Raw genomic sequence first — 17,262 nt, forward strand, 5'->3', positions numbered from 1 at the left:
GGGGATCCAGCACCATTTCCGAGTCACTTGGCCTGTGGACATTGTAATCCGGATTAAAGCCGCTCAGGGTTGGTTTTTGTCAAAGACACAGCTCAGGAAGGATGAGGAGGGCTTTATCATCCAGCCCACTTTGCCCATAATTAAAAAGTCAGTCAAATATTGACAATTAAGACAAATAACCGAGAACAGTGCACGACATTAAGTCGGCAGTAAAAACGTCACAGCGGGGAAAGCGGTCAGTTGCAGAAATAAATCAACCCTTTTATTCCCATCCGAAAAATATAATCCAAATGCTTTCAGTTTTTAATTTTTGTTAAAGGGGATTTTTAAATAACAGTTGTTGGGGTTGATTTTTTTTTTAAAAAAAAGCTTAACATATTCAACTCTATTCTTTCACTTAAGTGACAGATTTATCCCAGTAAAATTATGTTTCATGCTAAAACTTTGAAGGGAAAGTGGCTACGTAAATGCTGAAAAAATGCAGCGAGACACACTTGATCCCCTAACTGGACTGCGAAGAGGAGAAAGTATTCAGGAAATGTTAAAAAAGGTGAAAGTCAGAAGAGTTTTAATAGCTCTTCCAGACATGGGGGTCTCTCTAGAGATTCATATAGAACAATCCTGAACCTCTATTTTAACATTTACAGACTTGCAACTCTTTTAAAACTTTACATCTGAAAAACTGCTTGTACTTTTTCTGTTTTAGATCATTCTTCATTTTTTTTCTTAGCTCTTCAAATGCTTAACCTTTTTTATTACTTTTTAATAGAGTTTTTCATGCTGCCACTAGCCCTCCCTCTTGCTGGCTTTGTTTAACTTGGTCATTATTTAGATTTGCAATAGCTGCTCTTCTTTTTTAAAATACATATATATATATATATATAACAAGAAGAGATTTTTTTCATTTCCTAGGAAATAATCTAATACCCTTTCAACCTGGGGCTGCTTTATGCCAGGGATATGTCATTTGAAAGGTTAATATAGAGCAAGATGTGGAATCCACACTTAGTTCTAACTATTAAAGTTCATCATAAAATGTTCAGCCAAACCAAAATATATCTATTTTCCGCTAATCTCTCTGAGCAAGGAAGGGAAATTGCAGCTAATACCAAAGAAAAACAGTAATGATTCGAATGTGTAGCACCTATAAATACATACACAAACAACAGACGTGAGCGTCTCCTGCCACTGAATTCGCCAGGAGCGGGAGCCAGTCTGTCCCCTCATAGCTGCGTTCCACATATACGCAGAGACTGCCAAAGGCCCGCAACAATTTAGAGCGTCCACAGCTTTGCTAAGACCCCTGACCTCCGGTATGTGTTTGACCATTTGATTGTGTAATTAACACACATGATCAAAGTATTTAGACTTTCACACGTCTTGGGGCTGCTCTGTCACACCCTTTCCCCTTTGAGAGTGAAAGCTGCAAGGCCTGGTGTCTTTCCATGGGTGCCCTGTCAAAGGCCCCATCTGGAACACCCTTGCAAGTGGCCGAGGGAATCTGTCCCTGGACTGATCTCCAATTCCACAGCCTCCTCGCTTTTGTCGCTGGAGCTACACTGCAGTCCTCTTCACCTCCCTCCCTCCCTCCCTGCACCTTAGCTCCGGGCTAGCCCGGGTAGGTGTGGAAGTCTGGGGCACAGAGTATATTTCAGGGAAATACCACTCCCATTCTGGGGTTAGTTCTAATTTGCCCCCCCTTCCAACAAATCAGTAACTCATTTATGTTTCTTTGAAGGGAATATTTGCAGCCATCTCCATCCTGGAGCCTAGCCTGCCACTGGCTGTAGCAGCTATCAGACGTCAGGCCCTCAACGCACCCGGGGTCAGGTGTAAAAAACAACAACTCCAACGCTCCTATTCCCTCCTTAGATACGGTGTCGCTTGGAACACACCCTGACAATTGGATCACGTCAGAGCTAAGTCTTATTATAAGCATTGATCCCCATGTTCTCCCTTTGCAGGACCCCGCGACCCAAACGATTTCAATGATTCCTGGCTAACGAACGGGACGGGAACCATCAGTTACTCCGCTGCACCGGTAACGCTCCCCCATCACCGTCTGTTCCCCCGCCCCCGTGTGCGCCCTGTCCTGGGCCCTTACCATGAGCGTCCCCGTCCTCGGCCATGGCATTGATTTTCTTGTTGTCCAGGACTTGCACGTGCTTCCCGCTGGTCCGGCTGTACAGCTGGTAGGTGCGGACGAGCCGTCGGCTGAGCTGATCCGTCACCAGGCTCTGCTCCCTCACATGCTGTGTAAAATTAGGTGGGGACTGAACAGTTACCTTTAGGAAATTAAAAAATATACAACACACCATTATAATCTCTGCTCCTCCGAGGGGCTAATGGGCTGCGTGACGGTGGCTGGCCTCCAGCGGGGGTTTACGAGGCAGCTAGTTTATATGGTGCAAAGCCAGGATCGCTATGGGTTGTAACACTCATACAGTGCTTTCCAAATGCAAAGTGCTGTACAAACATCAGTCAGCGGCGAGAAGGAAATCACTGACTCCAGGGGTGCGCAGGTGATTACACCCAGGGCGGATTCGGACCTTAGTTATCTCCGGTTTAGAACCAGTGCCATTCCATTGACTTCAGAGGAGTTACTTCGGATTTATACGGGTACAAGCCAGATCAGACTCCAGGCTGGTGCGTACTGAGGAACAAACTCCTCTCTCATTTACATTGCCTGCCGTCAAGCCACTGACTATAAGGGAGTTACTCCAGATTTACCTCCAACGTGACAGCAGGATCTGTACCACTACATTATACATTGTCCATACATTTCCGTGGGAAGAGACTGGTTCTCGCATTATGTAACCACGGTCCTAAGGTGTCACCTAGCCGTGTGCAAGTATGTATAGGCAGTATCATTCCCATTCGTTTTTAACAACTGCTTTTCTCTCTGGCCCTTTGCTCTTCATTTTTCTGCTCTTTCAAACCACCCCCTTCTGATTTTTGAGTCCTCGTTCAACGAAAACCCATCGATCAAGGCAGAGCCCGGAACTGCTCCAAGAGAACCGTGCCTGAGACCAAAATAACCGATGGCACAGAAGGCAAACACAGCCACAAATGATCCCCCAACCGGACTCAGCCCTGTGTAGCAGCCAGGCAGTTTGCAATCAATTTTCCCTCTAATATTTATGAACGGCTCCAGCGAGGGGTTTCCCACCAGCAGCCCCCCCCCAAAAAAACATTCCGATTAAACAGAAACCCGTTAGCACCAGATCAGTTACTGACCCAGTTCTCTACAGAACCAACTGTGCCACTGGGGGGCTTTTGTTCCCGGTGAACGATTTGGGGAGCACCAAATCTGCTTTTCCTCTGCCAGTCAAGTCTGCTCGGAATTCCCTGGCTCTGGGCTCAAATCCCTCTTTTAAGTCTGGAAGGTTTCGCTTGCCCCTGACATTTATAAAGACGTATTCTGAGCAAATGTTGAGGAGATCGCTCTTTTCAGCATCACCCGAGCCCCCCGCCCCACCTCCATGTCAAACATGAAGGATTCCTCCCTGCTATCAGAACAGCCACTGTTTCCCCAAAGCTGAGTTTATATAGATATCTCCCCCTGACAATTTAATCTCGCTCGCTCGCTCTCTTTGTCCGTGTATTTCCTATGGATGTTTTTTGGATAATATCTCTGGGTTCTCTTGCCAACTCTGATGAGGGTACCATGTGGAGAAGAGGATTGCCTGCCATACGGCTATTTGGTCTCCATCTGATACTCCAAAATATTGTAACTATGTTTTAACACAACTCCTTCTCGCTGGGTTGGCTCCGTTCCCTTTGCTTTCCACCCCCTTCGTGCCGGAATCGTTATTTTTCCAAGCTTCCAAAATTGTCGATCAATGTCCTTTTTAAACAAAACCTCCCACCTGTAATCTCTCGATTGTTCCCACCCTGGGTTTGAAATCAGAGGGATCGCAATTCCCCGAGGTGGGTTTTGCACAGCATCTAGCTGTGTTGAGGATGGGCTGTTGAATATATTCACAACACGATTCGAAGCTTTAGCAACCAGAAAGAGTGATGCTAAAGACTGACATTATGGGCTGGGCCAAATCAGATTTTTTTTTTTAAAGTGAAGGCGTGTGTATAAAAAAAGACCCAATAGTGGAAAACCCACAATGCTACTTGCAATTAAAATAACCACGCCACTTACAAGTTGTGCTCTCTAATTTCAAGCCATCAACTTATATTTCCTGCTTTGTATTTTGGGTCTTCTTCTCATTTCATTTCTTAAATCTGCAGACTGCAATAACCTTTTCTCCTTCAACCTCCTACAGATGGATTATTTCCCCTGGATCTTGGTGTAAAATAACTCTCCTTTCTGCCTCGTGTCGGATGGGTCAAGAGTTACCACCAGTTTCCCCCTTCTTCCAAAAACTCCCCTTCGATTATTGTTATCTTTTTGTTAAAAAGCAGATTTGACTCTGGAACAATTAAACAACAAGATTGTTTTTACTGGTTGGCTTCAAACAAAGAAAGAATAAAAGAAGATACTTACCTGAGCTTGTAAGGAGAGAACAAACAAGTGCAATAACCTAGAATGAGGGGGGGAAAGAAAAGGGAAGGGGGGAAAAAAGAGGTGTGAAGTGATTGCTTTGAAATGGAGCCGAAATAAATGTGGAAAATAAAGGGAGGGGGGGGGGGGTTGCACCAAGGCTGGGGGAGGGAAAGGGACAAACTCAGCCGAGATTACTTACAAATAGCTAAATACTGAGGAGGAGGGCTCCATCCTGGGACTGAGTGGTTAGACAGAGCTGTAACTTTGTCGGAGGTGGGCGGCTGGTGCTGGGGGGGAGAAGGGGAGGCTTAAAGGGCTTTTCCAGCACGGTCCTTTCCTTGATGTTGTTGCAAAAAAAAATATTAAAGATTCAGTGGGGCCGAGGGGCGCGTCCCCCCCAAACCAGCTGGCCGCAAGCAGAGAAGGCAGAGGCGGCTACTCAGTGCAGGGGTCCCCGGCTGGCTCGCCCGCCCATCCCCCTGCAGGTCCGATCACGGAGTGGGGGGACTAGAAAGGTGGGAGGGGGACGGGCGAAATCTTCCAGTGCGAGCGCAGGACCTGAGCAGCGAGTGGGGAGCCCGCGGTGCGTCCCAGCGAGGAGGGGGGACGTTGGGGTGCAGGTGGAGGGTGAATCGAGGGGACTCCCCCGTCTTATGGCAGGATCCTGAGAAATCCTTGAAAGTGACCGGCGCTGCGGCGGGGCTGGTCTCGGGGCGTGCCCTGTCCGTGCGCCCAGGCGGACCCCCTCTCCGCCGGCTGGTGGGAGGCTCCCCGGCCTTTCTGCGGGGCTCGCTCTGCTGCCACCCGCGACAGAGGCGGCTTTGGGTGGGGGGCAGCCAGCCAGGGGCGGGCTGGAGGGAGGCGAAGCGAGACCCGGCTTTAAAAGGGCCAGGCGAGGGGCGCAGGCTGGCGAGGGGCGCAGGGGCCCCGGGGCATGGCTGGCAGAGATCCGAGCGCACGGGCCCCGGGAGCGCAGGGGAAGGCGCCCGGAGACGGGTCGGCGGCTCGGGCTGGGCGCTGCGTGTCCCGCTCTCCGCACGGGCTGGGGGAGTCCTGCGGGCAGGCTGGTGGCGGAGGCTCCCCGGGTGATGGCCCCGTGTGGGGACGGACGGTGGCGTGTGGCTCGCTCCTCTCCCGGCGCAAAGTGTGGGAGTGAAGCTGGTCCCTCCTCTCGGCTGCCGCTCTCCAATGTCAGACCCCCTTCCCCTCTGGCCTGAGAACCAGCCCCTCGCCGCCCGGCCTGTGCAGCGCAGGGCACCCCACTCTGCCGCCGAGGGGCCGGCAGCGGAAACCGGCCGGCTGCCAGGGCAGGAGGCAGATAAAGGGAGGGGGCGCGGGGAGGGCGGGGGGTTGTAGGGTGTCAGAGGGTGCTGGGAAAATGGGCTTGTGGGTTAGAGCCACAGCAAGGGGGGGGGTTGTGTGCAGGGGTTGTGAGCTGCACACGTGTGTGTCAAGGAGCAGAGGTGTGCTTGGGTTGTGGCTGAGCCAACACAAGTCATCAGTGGGTGCAGTACAGACCTACACACTACAGCGGTGGGTGCAGCGGGGGTACAGTACCCTACAGGGGAAAGCACAGCCCTACACACTACAGCGGTGGGTACAGCGGGGGTACAGTACCCTACAGGGGAAAGCACAGCCCTACACACTACAGCGGTGGGTGCAGCGGGGGTACAGTACCCTACAGGGGAAAGCACAGCCCTACACACTACAGCGGTGGGTACAGCGGGGGTACAGTACCCTACAGGGGAAAGCACAGCCCTACACACTACAGCGGTGGGTGCAGCGGGGGTACAGTACCCTACAGGGGAAAGCACAGACCTACACACTACAGCGGTGGGTACAGCGGGGGTACAGGGGAAAGCACAGCCCTACACACTACAGCGGTGGGTACAGCGGGGGTACAGGGGAAAGCACAGACCTACACACTACAGCGGTGGGTACAGCGGGGGTACAGGGGAAAGCACAGCCCTACACACTACAGCGGTGGGTACAGCGGGGGTACAGTACCCTACAGGGGAAAGCACAGCCCTACACACTACAGCGGTGGGTGCAGCGGGGGTACAGTACCCTACAGGGGAAAGCACAGCCCTACACACTACAGCGGTGGGTACAGCGGGGGTACAGTACCCTACAGGGGAAAGCACAGCCCTACACACTACAGCGGTGGGTACAGCGGGGGTACAGTACCCTACAGGGGAAAGCACAGACCTACACACTACAGCGGTGGGTACAGCGGGGGTACAGGGGAAAGCACAGCCCTACACACTACAGCGGTGGGTACAGTGGGGGTACAGTACCCTACAGGGGAAAGCACAGCCCTACACACTACAGCGGTGGGTACAGTACCCTACAGGGGAAAGCACACCCTACACACTACAGCAGTGGTACAGTACCGACCTACACCCCGCAACAGAGAAATGCCAAGATCCATTTAAAAAAAAGGCCTTGGAAAAAATAAACCCCAAGCGAGATGGGGGGAAATCCTGGCCAGAAACAAAAGGAGCAGCCGGCTGGGGGCTGCTGTTATCAGGGAAGGCTAAGGGCTGAATATATGCTGCATATGGTGCCACCTGTGGACCTCCAGTGCCCGCGGTGGTGCTGCCCAGTGAGAACCAGGCTGAGTAGGTCCATGTGTCTGGACTGAGGATATGGGAGGGGGCTAAGAAGCGGGGGCCAAAGAGAAGGAAAGCAATGTAACAACGCACACAGCTGTTGCAGAAGGAAGAAAACATTAATTTCTAACACAGAGAGAAAGGGCCAGACACCCAGGGCATTACCGATGTGCCCGGACATGCCCCTGTGCCCATCACACGGGGCCCCTCAGAGCCTCACCCCCTCTCTTCCATGGGATGGGGGCCAGGTTCTCTTTGTGCTTTGAGGTTCTCAAAGCAGAAACTTTCCTCTTCAAAACCTGAGAAAGCCTTTTGGGGATCAGGGGCTGAAAGTCTAGAGGTAACCCAGACCCTGTCCTCACCCCTTACCCCCAAATCCTAGCCTGGCTGCAAACGCCTTCCCCATTCGGCAGCGCTACCAACCAAGGCTCTTGTCCAGCAAAGCACTTAAAGTACCTGCTTAAAGTTAAGTACCTGCTTAAGTGCTTTCCTGAAGAGGGCTGGTTTCCTCAATGATGGCCTATCAGCTTGGCCAGAGATACAGACACTGAGTGTGTCTCCGAATGCATGCACAGACACACAGATCTGTATCATCCCCATCAACCTGCGGCCTGCGGGGCTTGTGGTTCTGCTGTTCTGGGCCAGCGACAGTGTTTGGTCCATTCCCCTAGCAATTGTTAGAAGGGTCCAGCCTGCCGGTAGAGCAGCCAGAGCTGGGTGTGCTGTGTCTTTGTGGATTGGGGCAGACGGCGGGAGGCCGAAGTGCGAGACATTAAAAGGATTACAGTGGAAAACAAGAGTTTTGGGGGCAGAAAACTGTCAACAAATATATACGCTGCAGGGCCCGTGGCCTTCACGCTTAATGGCACATTCTTTGCCACGCTCCCCCAGCACACACAAATACACACACGCGGCACCAATGCCCAAGAACCCCGATCGACAAGCGGGGCCAGTCTTGGGATCGGGGGCCAGCAGCAGCAAATGAAGCCCCTGGAGACCCCCCGGCCGCCTCCCCGACATGTTATTTACCCTCTGCCGCTATCTCAAGCCCAAACACAACAAACAGAGAGGGGGGTCGAGAGGGATCCCGGCGCTGGGAGAATTCAGAGAGCGGCACACCTTGTGCTCTGGGGTAATTCTATCCCCGCTGCCTGCTGATAAGGCCAGTGCAGCAGCGCCACAAACTGCCAGAGCATGCAGAGAGTGTGCGTGCGTGTGTGTGTGTTGTGTGTGTGATGACTCACCTTCAAATACAGCCCGGTGCTGGCTGGTAAAGGGAAGTGCTGGGCACTTTTTCTTGTAATGACCTCTGACCTGCCTACCATTCCAGTAGACGAGGGATGGGTTAAACCCGACCTAACGCAGAGCAGGATGGGCATTTCAAAAAACAAAAATCTTGTCACCCAAACCAAAACACTCCACCACACACACAGCTCGCCCCCTGGGGCGAGAATGACTCACGCGTGACAGATGTCAGTCACGGTGCCTAATGCACCATGGGTAGGCGCTCGGGGGGGATAGAACAGACCTGTGGAAGCAGCAAGGCACCAGAACAGTAACGTCACGTGAAAAGATTGGAGAGATGGGTGGATTAATCGGACAGTCCAGCCTGGACTGATACGCTGCTTCTAACGGCTGTATGTTGTACGAGTTACAACTAATCTACTGCGAACGCTCGTCACTGGCCAGAGGGTGCTGGAGTTCGTGTTAAATCAGCCAAGAGCAGTCAGACTAAAGCGTTTGCTTTCAGCCAGGAAGCCTACAAGGTTAATTACAGTTTCTACCTTCAAACATGCTGAGTCAACCTGCCACAGTGCATGTTTAAAAGCCAGCCAAGGAAGATGCCAGTGATCTTTTTAAAGAAGAACTTTTCATTGTCTATTGCAAAAGGAGGTGGGGCTGTTTAAACTTTACCTCTCCTCCCTCGAGCTTCCAGCATGCTTATTTAGATACACAAACACACACATCACATGAAGACGATGCTCCCTACCTGATCCTGCAGGCGGGCCCATGCACCTGGCTGTGCATGAGATGAAGCAAAATAGAATCACTGAAAAAAAAACCCAAATAAAACAAAGGCAGAAGTCCTGAAAGCAGGCAATTCGAGGATGTGTTTGTGTGTTGGAAAGGCCAGGTGAGCTGCGACGTTGCAGGTCAGATGGAAAAGCCATCAGGAAATCTGCGTCCTCAGACCCTCCGTAGCACCCGAGGAAGGTTGTACAACAGCTGCATTGGGTCCCTACAAACAACATCCATTGGAATCCTAGACCCAACCAACCTGCCCGCCTGCCACTGAAAACAAGCACCTAACAACTGACCTGCCAGGGCATGTATGTTTCCTAGTAAAGAGACCCCAGCACTACACACCCACCCCGCCACCCTTGGGAGCCGGAGACCAGGACAGAGCCAGAGAAGGGTGGGGAAGGGAACAGACACTCTGTGAAATGACAGTGCAGGCAGAGATGGGAATCCCATTTGAAGAGGGGAAAGGGTGTTAGCTCAACACACAGCGAGTGGCCTGATTTGGCCAACCCATGCCCTGCACGGATTGGATAGATTCTCTCCGGTAAATCTAACAGACTTTGCCCCCCTCTGAATCTGGACTGCTGTATGCGCCCTGATCCCAGAATCCCAGCTTCCCAGAGTCACTCATTACGTGGAAATGTTTCTCCAGTGAGAGGGGGCCAAAACTATTTCTCTAGATCTCAACGTCCCCGACCCAACTCGCTTTCATTCTCGACAAGGCCCCAGGGCAGTGGTTCTCAACTTATTTACCATTGTGGGCCTCATCCAATACGACCTGTATGGCCCAGAGGATGTCACATGGGCCACAGCTGTGTGGTGATTGGGCTGCAAGTGGCCCACGGGCTGCAGGTTGAGAACCACTGCTCCATGGTAACCTTGAGTAATACCCAGGGAGCCTTTTCTAGGAGACTTGGGTCCCAACTAAGCAGCTGTCCATGTGAGCGTCAGGTACTGCCCCAGCATTGAGATCCCCTAGATAATGGGAGGGAGCAGAGAGCATTCCAGCCAGCAGGAGGAGAAGGAGGAGATGGCTGCAGGAAAGGAGGCATGTTCGGTGCAGGGGACCCATGTAATGGGCGTTTAAAGAAAACACCAGGTGGCAAAATCGATCCTCTGTGTTACACTGAAAAGCTCTAGGCCGCTCACCTGTCATGAGCGCATCCAAGCAGGGCTCTTTCCACCAAGGGAGAGGATGGGGAGGGCACGCTGCTGTCTTTTCACTCTGCGTGTGTGTGTGTCCTTTTGCCCATCACAGATTAGGTTACTGCGATCTTCACACCTGTCGAGTAAGGGACAAAGGGCATGAGAGGGAGAGAGAACTGTGACTCTGCTAATGACGCGCTGCCCCAAACGCTGCCGGTTTGCATGATGGGGCAGAGAAATTACCTGGCCAAAAATGTTTATCCCCTTGCTGCCTGCTCCTTCCCCCCCCCCCCCCGCCCTGCAGTGAGTGACAGCTGCTAATTCACGGGCTGCCCCCTCCCTCCCCCCTTCTCGCCCTGCTCTCTCTCCTCCTCTGCCTCCTTTATCTTATCAAAGCCCGTAATTACAATTGCTATTTTGTTTCCTCAAATCAGCAATCAGTGCTATCGGGCAGCGCTGGAAAGCCAGCTCCTGTCAGCCTGAAGCCTGAGTGACAGAGTGAAGGAGCTTCCCCACACCCCGCCACAACGTACATTCTCTCTGCCACACACAACACAACACAACACATCGGCCACCCCCACGCGCCCCACACCCATTCCACCAGCCACTCTCCCACACCGTGCATTCTCTCTGCCACACACAACACAACACAACACAACACAACCCCCACGCACCCCACACCCATTCCACCAGCCACTCTCCCACACCGTGCATTCTCTCTGCCACACACAACACAACACAACCCCCACCAGCCACTCTCCCACACCAGATATTCTCTCTCCCACACACCCCCTCCCCTCTACGGACACACACCTACATTCATCACACCCCTCTCCCTGCCCTAACACAAATGCACATCCCTCCTTCTTCTCATACCGCAATGTCTCTCCTCCCGTGGGGAATCTCAAGAGGGGAGACCTGCTAAAACTGGACTAGAGAGCATGTGGAATTTAGCTCCTAGGCCAATGCTTCCCCGAAACCGTCTCCTCAGCTAAAGTGACCTCTAGGAAGAAGGGAGGAGACAGGAGGCTGCCCTAAAAAGCTCTGGGAGAAGGAATGTGACGGGTTAAAGGATCCTTGGTTAACTTCATCACAAAGTGCAAATGCCCCCGGTCACTTTGCTGTGAAACTGACACAGCGGCTGGCCACCAGCCCTGGTCGTGCAGTATTTGCTCAGTTTACCAGTCAGTAAGGGCCATTTCCAATGGCTGGATCTGCAAATTTCCACCTGGTCTAATCCGGACAAGCTCTTTTTCCCTGTCACACCCCAGCAGCGTGGAGCTCCCAAGGCTGTAGCCAGGCAGAATGGACTTCAGCTCCCTCTCCCATCGCTGGGGTGGCGCAGGCTGGCTAGTGGGTCCCCCGCTTGCTTTTCACATTAGGAATCCAGGTCTTGTCTAATCTTCTGTTATCCAGAAGATTCTATGGACAACTGAAGAACTGGCAGGACTGACAGTGAAATCTGATCTGCTGAGTGGGGAAGGGATTTTTACCCACCCTCTTAGCAAATGCTTTGCTTGTGCTAAAACCTATAACTCAAAGCTAGGAGACACACTTGGGAGAAAATCTTTCTCTGGTTAAGGGCCGAGAAAGCTCCCCAGACCATCTCTCTGGGTCACCCGAGGAGACCTCCAGCAAAGCCGGGGTGACAAGATTAGATTTTCCTGCTATTCTGAAGTAAAATAAGCCCCCCTCCTCTAAAAACCAAAATCAAACAAGGGGTACAAACCCCATCTCCCTTCTCCCAAGCCTGCCCGCATTGAAGTCAATGGCCAAACTTCCTTTGCCTTCAACAGAAGCCAAATCAGGCCCCGTGTTCATATCCTGCTATAAGGGAATGGGAAACTCTGCTCACCCCTTCATTGTGTCTTGGTAGCATCCCCACGGCACAGACAGAGCAGCAGCATTCGAACCCCCACCCCCGCCAGGCGTAGATCAGATCCCAGAGCAGACACACAGCCGGCAGCGGAGAGATGGGAGCAGGCTGCACTGACCAGGGGAGATTTATGACAGGCGGTGCGGGGTCAGGGTCAGCAGCGAGCTAACAGGCTAGGCTAGCAGGACTCAGCCAGCTCCGGGTGCCCCCGCTCTTGACATGCAGGTTGAAGTGCCACTCACAGCTGTAAAATAGTTTCAATGGGGGATAAGCCAGAGGCAGCCGCACTCTCCCAACCGCCCAGCATGATGCCAGAGCTGCATTTATCCCGCACGGGGGGTCCAGCTCCCACCGTCGCTAATAGGCACAGAAAACTGCCACCGCATCTTGCCTGCTGTTTAACACTGAGAAGATGAGAGCAGTGTGGTTTAGGGGGTAGAGCTAGGTACCAGGACACCTGGGTTCTATTCCTAACCCTGCTGGGTGACCGGGGCAAGTCACTTTCCCCTCTCAGTGCCTCAGTTTTCCCATCTGTGAAATGGGGCTGACACTTATGCTCATTTGGAGATCTACGGACGCCTGAGAGGTTTGATTGTTTCTTAAAGGGCTTCCCCTCACATACATTCAGAAGTTTGGTCTCATCTCCCCTAGAAGGCTCTATGGGTGGCTGGAGAACTGGTCGGTTTATTGTCTCATTGTTTCCTTGGACTCCCCCCCCCCCCACCCCGTCTGTATCCATCTGTCATATCTTGTCTCACACTTGTGAGCTCTTTTTGTCCTGTGTTTGTGCAGCACCTAGCGCGCTGGGGCCCTGGTCTGGGACTGGGTCTCCTAGTTGCTGCGGTAATACAATTAACAATCCCCGCAGGTATCCCTCGGAATCAGGAGACGCACAACTTGGCCTTTTTCTAAAGCAAGAAACCAACCCACTGGGGATTTCTTTATCCGCCTGAAAGAAACCCGCAAAGGCCCCTCTGCAGGCCGCCTGTAGCGAACCGGGAGAGTCAAAACACTCAGCCCCTGGAACGCAGCTCGTTTCACAGCTCCTCAGCTGCTGTAAAAGGGGCGTCACAGAGGTCGGGGGGGCTGACGGGCCGGCCCCCGCAGCCTAAGGGCAAAATTCTGCTCTCCAAGACCTCATTGCACTCACTGGGAACTTCCCCTTTACAGATATGAAGGCAGGAGAGACCATTGTGGCCCCTAGTCCGACCTTCTGCGTAGCACAGGTCAGAGCTCAACCCAGCGAGTCCCACCTCCCTAGGAACGGGCTGTCCCCACCCCCTGTGAAAAACATGGGCCTTATTTCTAGTCTGGCCTTTCATCTTCCACGCCCTGGACCCCGTTCTGCCTCTGCTAGGTTAAAGAGCCCTGGGCTATCAGCATTCTCCTTCCCACGTAGGTACTCCTGGTCCAGGATCGAGTCACTTCTCGCTGTCCGACTGCTTCCTGATCTCCTGGCTCAGGGGGCCTATCCTCGTGGGCAGGCCGCAGAGATCAGAGCCACCCCATGTGCCAAAGCTGGTGTGGGCTGGATGGGCACAACTGGGGATCAAGGATTCCCCCCATCCCACTCCATAGTACCCCCTTTTGGGGGACGTCTACACTGCAGGAGGCGGTGTGATTGCAGCATGTGTAGACATGCCTGAGCTGTCTTTGACCTAGCAGTGAGACCATGGCAGCACGGACGTCGATCTGGCTAGCGACCCAAGTAAGCACCCAAGGAGCCGGGCAGGCGCATTCAGCCTGCGCTGAAGTCCGGGGCTGCCAACCTTCACGGTAGCTCCGTTCCAGCAAGCGGGGTGTGGCTCCGTGTGCTGCAATCCCGCTGCAGTGAGGGAGGAGCCAGTCCTGCCCCCTGCCGGGGATAGGGATAGGGCAGCCCAAAGCCCAGAGCTCACAGCCCTGTCCCCTGAGAGAGGAAGGGCCGGCAGGCGAGGCCACTGGGTCAGAACAGGCGCTGCCAAGACGCCTGGCAGACCCAGGGCCGCACCTAGAATCTCTTTCCAGGCAGTGCCACAAACCAGTCCCTCTGGCCCCGGCTGGGCTGGGATCCCAGGGGGTTCTCCCTGTCCCACACCTTCCTGCTTCAGGGCCTCCTGCAGGAGTCTGCCGCACTCCACTCACTGAGCACGGCCTCCTATGGCTTCCTGCAGGAGGCCTTTTCCCCAGCAGCGTCCACAGCCTCCCCGCCCAGAGGACTCTGGCAGCCTTTGCCAGGGGACTCCCCGCTGCACCCACTCCCTGCTCCTCTTGTGGAACAATGGCCCCAGGACCGCGCTTCCCCCCGGTGCCTGGCCCCAGGACTGAATTCTGCCCCCCCTCACCCCCGCGCCCCACCGGTCCCAGAACCGACCGGCACCTGGCCCCAGGATCGCCCTTCCCCCCGGCACCTGGCCCCAGGACCAACTTTCCCCCGCCTCACCGGTCCCAGAACCGACCAGCACCTGGCCCCAGGACTGACTTCCGCCCCCCCCCCCCCCCGCCTCACCGGTCCCAGAACCGACCAGCACCTGGCCCCAGGACCGACTGCCCCAGCCCCAGCACCTGGCCCATTGTTCCAGGGCCCACTCCAGGAGTTAGCTCCACTCCTCACGGCTCTGCTCACCAGCCACAACCCAGCTGGGCTGCTCTCCTTCCCAGCCAGCTCCTACCTGTGGGGCTTCCTCCCTCGTTAAGCCCTACACCCAGCGAGGCTAATCCCACAGGGCTGGCTAGCCCCAGGCCACCTGGCCCTAACAGGCGCGCACAGCTAGCACCCATCTGCTGAGCGGGCGCGCACACACACAGTCACAGGGTGCGTCCCGTGCCAATAGACCCCCTCATTGTGACTGCCCCAGGCACGGCCGGCCCCGGGCACATGCTGTCATATTCACACTAGCGTTGCAGTAGTGCTGAGAGCTCAGCCGTGCCAGGGGCTGTACCCCCAGGGTAGGAGACACCTGAGCACCCTCAGGTCCCAGTGCCCTTGGGTTGGCGCCTCCTTGTGCCCTCAGCTCCTGGCATCTGCAGGCCAGTGAGGGTCTCACCGCCTCCGATCCACCCTGGGGTTCTGGCGTCTCTGGAGCCCAGCTCCAACCACTTCACAGAGCGTGGAACGTGTCCGCCTGCTGCGAGTCACCTAGACACCAGTGCCAGTGGCGCGAGGAGCCAGCGCCCCAGCCTACATCCGACAAGCCGGGTGGCTGCAGCATCTCCAGCGTCGCGCTCGGGGTTCCTGGGTCATCGTGAGCCATCACAACCATCATAGTGTGCCCAAGACCCCACAGCCGCTGTCCAGTTAGTCTGGTGTCCCGTGGAGCCACCGTGTCTGCTAGACTCACGGCTCATCTCCTGCCGGTGCCAATTCCACCCTACCCAGGTGTTTGCTGTACCAAGCAGCGATTGCTGAGGTAGCGATGTGGCAGCCCAAGATTTAGACCCCACAAGGGATTCCCTGCTCTGCTCAGCGGGCAGCTGCCACACAGAGGTGTGTGACGCCAGCCCTTCCACAACCTGAGACTAGCCCCAGAAACACCGTCTATGCATAGGAACATGTAATCGCCCATGTACACATTGCAGTGTAGACACAAACACAGTCTCCTCCACATGCGGAATCTCCCATGTGGGTGCACACACATGGTGATCTGAGCTTATGCAGGCGAGAAAATTCCCCTGCATGTGTAGTAATGTCTGCGGAGCGCTTTGAAGATGGTACAAATGATTTGGGCTCCGAGTGAATGACAGACAGACACACACACAATTTTAAATCCGTTCTAAGGGGCTCATGAAACACCCAGAGAAACTCCCCAAGTCAGCGAAGGTCCTAAGGTCAGGGACTTTTCCCCTTCAGGCAAAACATCCTCAAGAAGCTCCACTTTACCGCCCCTTAGGTTTAGGGTGATCTCCTTGAAAAAGCATCTTCAAAGTAAATGCTAAGAGCAACCTCTTGGCAACGAGACAGATGTTTCCCCTGCCAGTTCTGCCTGTCTCCACAAGGTGGCATCAGTAATATTAGGTAGGCATGGAGAAGAATCCCACAAGAGAGCTCGGTGGCCAGCTGTTTGTCCCAAGGATGTGCAGGTGCGGAGTGGGGTTCCCAAGATGGGGATCGTTTCCCTTCCCAGTGCTCCCGACTCGGCCCCAGCGCCCTGGTGCAGGATCCGGGAGCTGCTGCGTGCTGCACCAAATTCCTCCTCCTAGCAGTCCCGCGGCAGGCGCCATCCTTGGGGGAATGCAGGCCATTCGCCGTGCCGGCGCCGTGCGCTTTCGGAAGCCAGGGAATCTGATTCTCGTGGAAGTGAGGAGCTGAGAGCATCAGCAATGGAGTCAACTCTGTCCCCAGATGCAACAGAGTCCAGGGGAGCCGCAGGCAGCATCTGGGGGCGGGATCCGGCCCAGCACAAGTAGGTGCTCTGCAAGCAAACAGCTGAGTTGATCCCCCCCTCAGTCCCAGCCTGCAGCCTCCTGTCCCACTATTCCAGCCCTAGGCTCCCTCCCAGCTCTGCTGCATGCCCCTAAGTCCTGCCCTGCAGCCCCTCTGCACCCCAGCCACATGCCCCCCGCCCCTCAGGGCCAGGGCAAGAGGGAAAGCTGGGGCCCGGTTGGGAGCTGCAGCGTTTCCCTGCAAAAGGGACCCACAGGGCAGAGGAATGGCGCTAGCAGCCTAGAGAGTGCTGGCAGGCAGGGTGACCAGACAGCAAGTGTGAAAAATCAGGACAGGGGGTGGGGGGTAATAGGAGCCTATATAGGAAAAAGACCCAAAAATCGGGACTGTCCCTATAAAATCGGGACATCTGGTCACCCTACTGGCAGGGCCTGCGCGAAGGGCCACAAGTGGAAACTGGAAACGCACGGGCAGAGATGGCTGCTCGGGAAGGGTCCTGCAGCAAATCGCCCGGCGAGATCCGCAGGAGGGGGAATGCGGAGTAGAGCCCCTCGCAGCCGGGACCAGCCTAGCACGCCCCCTACAGGCTCAGCCGAAGAGGCTCCTTCCAGCCGAGAGCAGCCCACTGCCGCTCCTCCCAGCTCAGCCACTGAGAGGCAATTCCCAGCAGGGCCCAGCCCCCAGCTCAGTGAGGAGAAGGCGACTGCCAGCCAAACCACCCACGTTCCTCCCAATTCCCAGCCAA

At 54.5% G+C, this 17,262-nt stretch overlaps 1 protein-coding gene across 2 annotated transcripts in view; it reads right to left on the reverse strand.

Moving 5' to 3' along the window:
- FGF8 (fibroblast growth factor 8) overlaps window positions 1-17,262 on the reverse strand; it is a 50,770-nt gene that overhangs the window by 9,712 nt on the left and 23,796 nt on the right. The window contains exons 2-5 of one of the 2 annotated variants that reach the window (XM_065552678.1): window positions 10,282-10,414; window positions 4,698-9,160; window positions 4,499-4,535; window positions 2,105-2,252 (exon numbers count right to left, since the gene is read on the reverse strand). In XM_065552678.1, the coding sequence (XP_065408750.1) occupies window positions 2,105-2,252; window positions 4,499-4,535; window positions 4,698-4,729 (217 nt within the window). In that variant the 5' untranslated portion in view covers window positions 4,730-9,160; window positions 10,282-10,414. Of the gene's footprint in view, window positions 1-2,104; window positions 2,286-4,498; window positions 4,536-4,697; window positions 9,161-10,281; window positions 10,415-17,262 lie in introns of those variants that run through there. The other variant, XM_008179793.4, reaches the window with a different exon arrangement.

This window comes from Chrysemys picta, chromosome 7 (genome assembly GCF_011386835.1).
Source record: "Chrysemys picta bellii isolate R12L10 chromosome 7, ASM1138683v2, whole genome shotgun sequence".
Lineage (NCBI taxonomy): Eukaryota > Metazoa > Chordata > Testudines > Emydidae > Chrysemys > Chrysemys picta.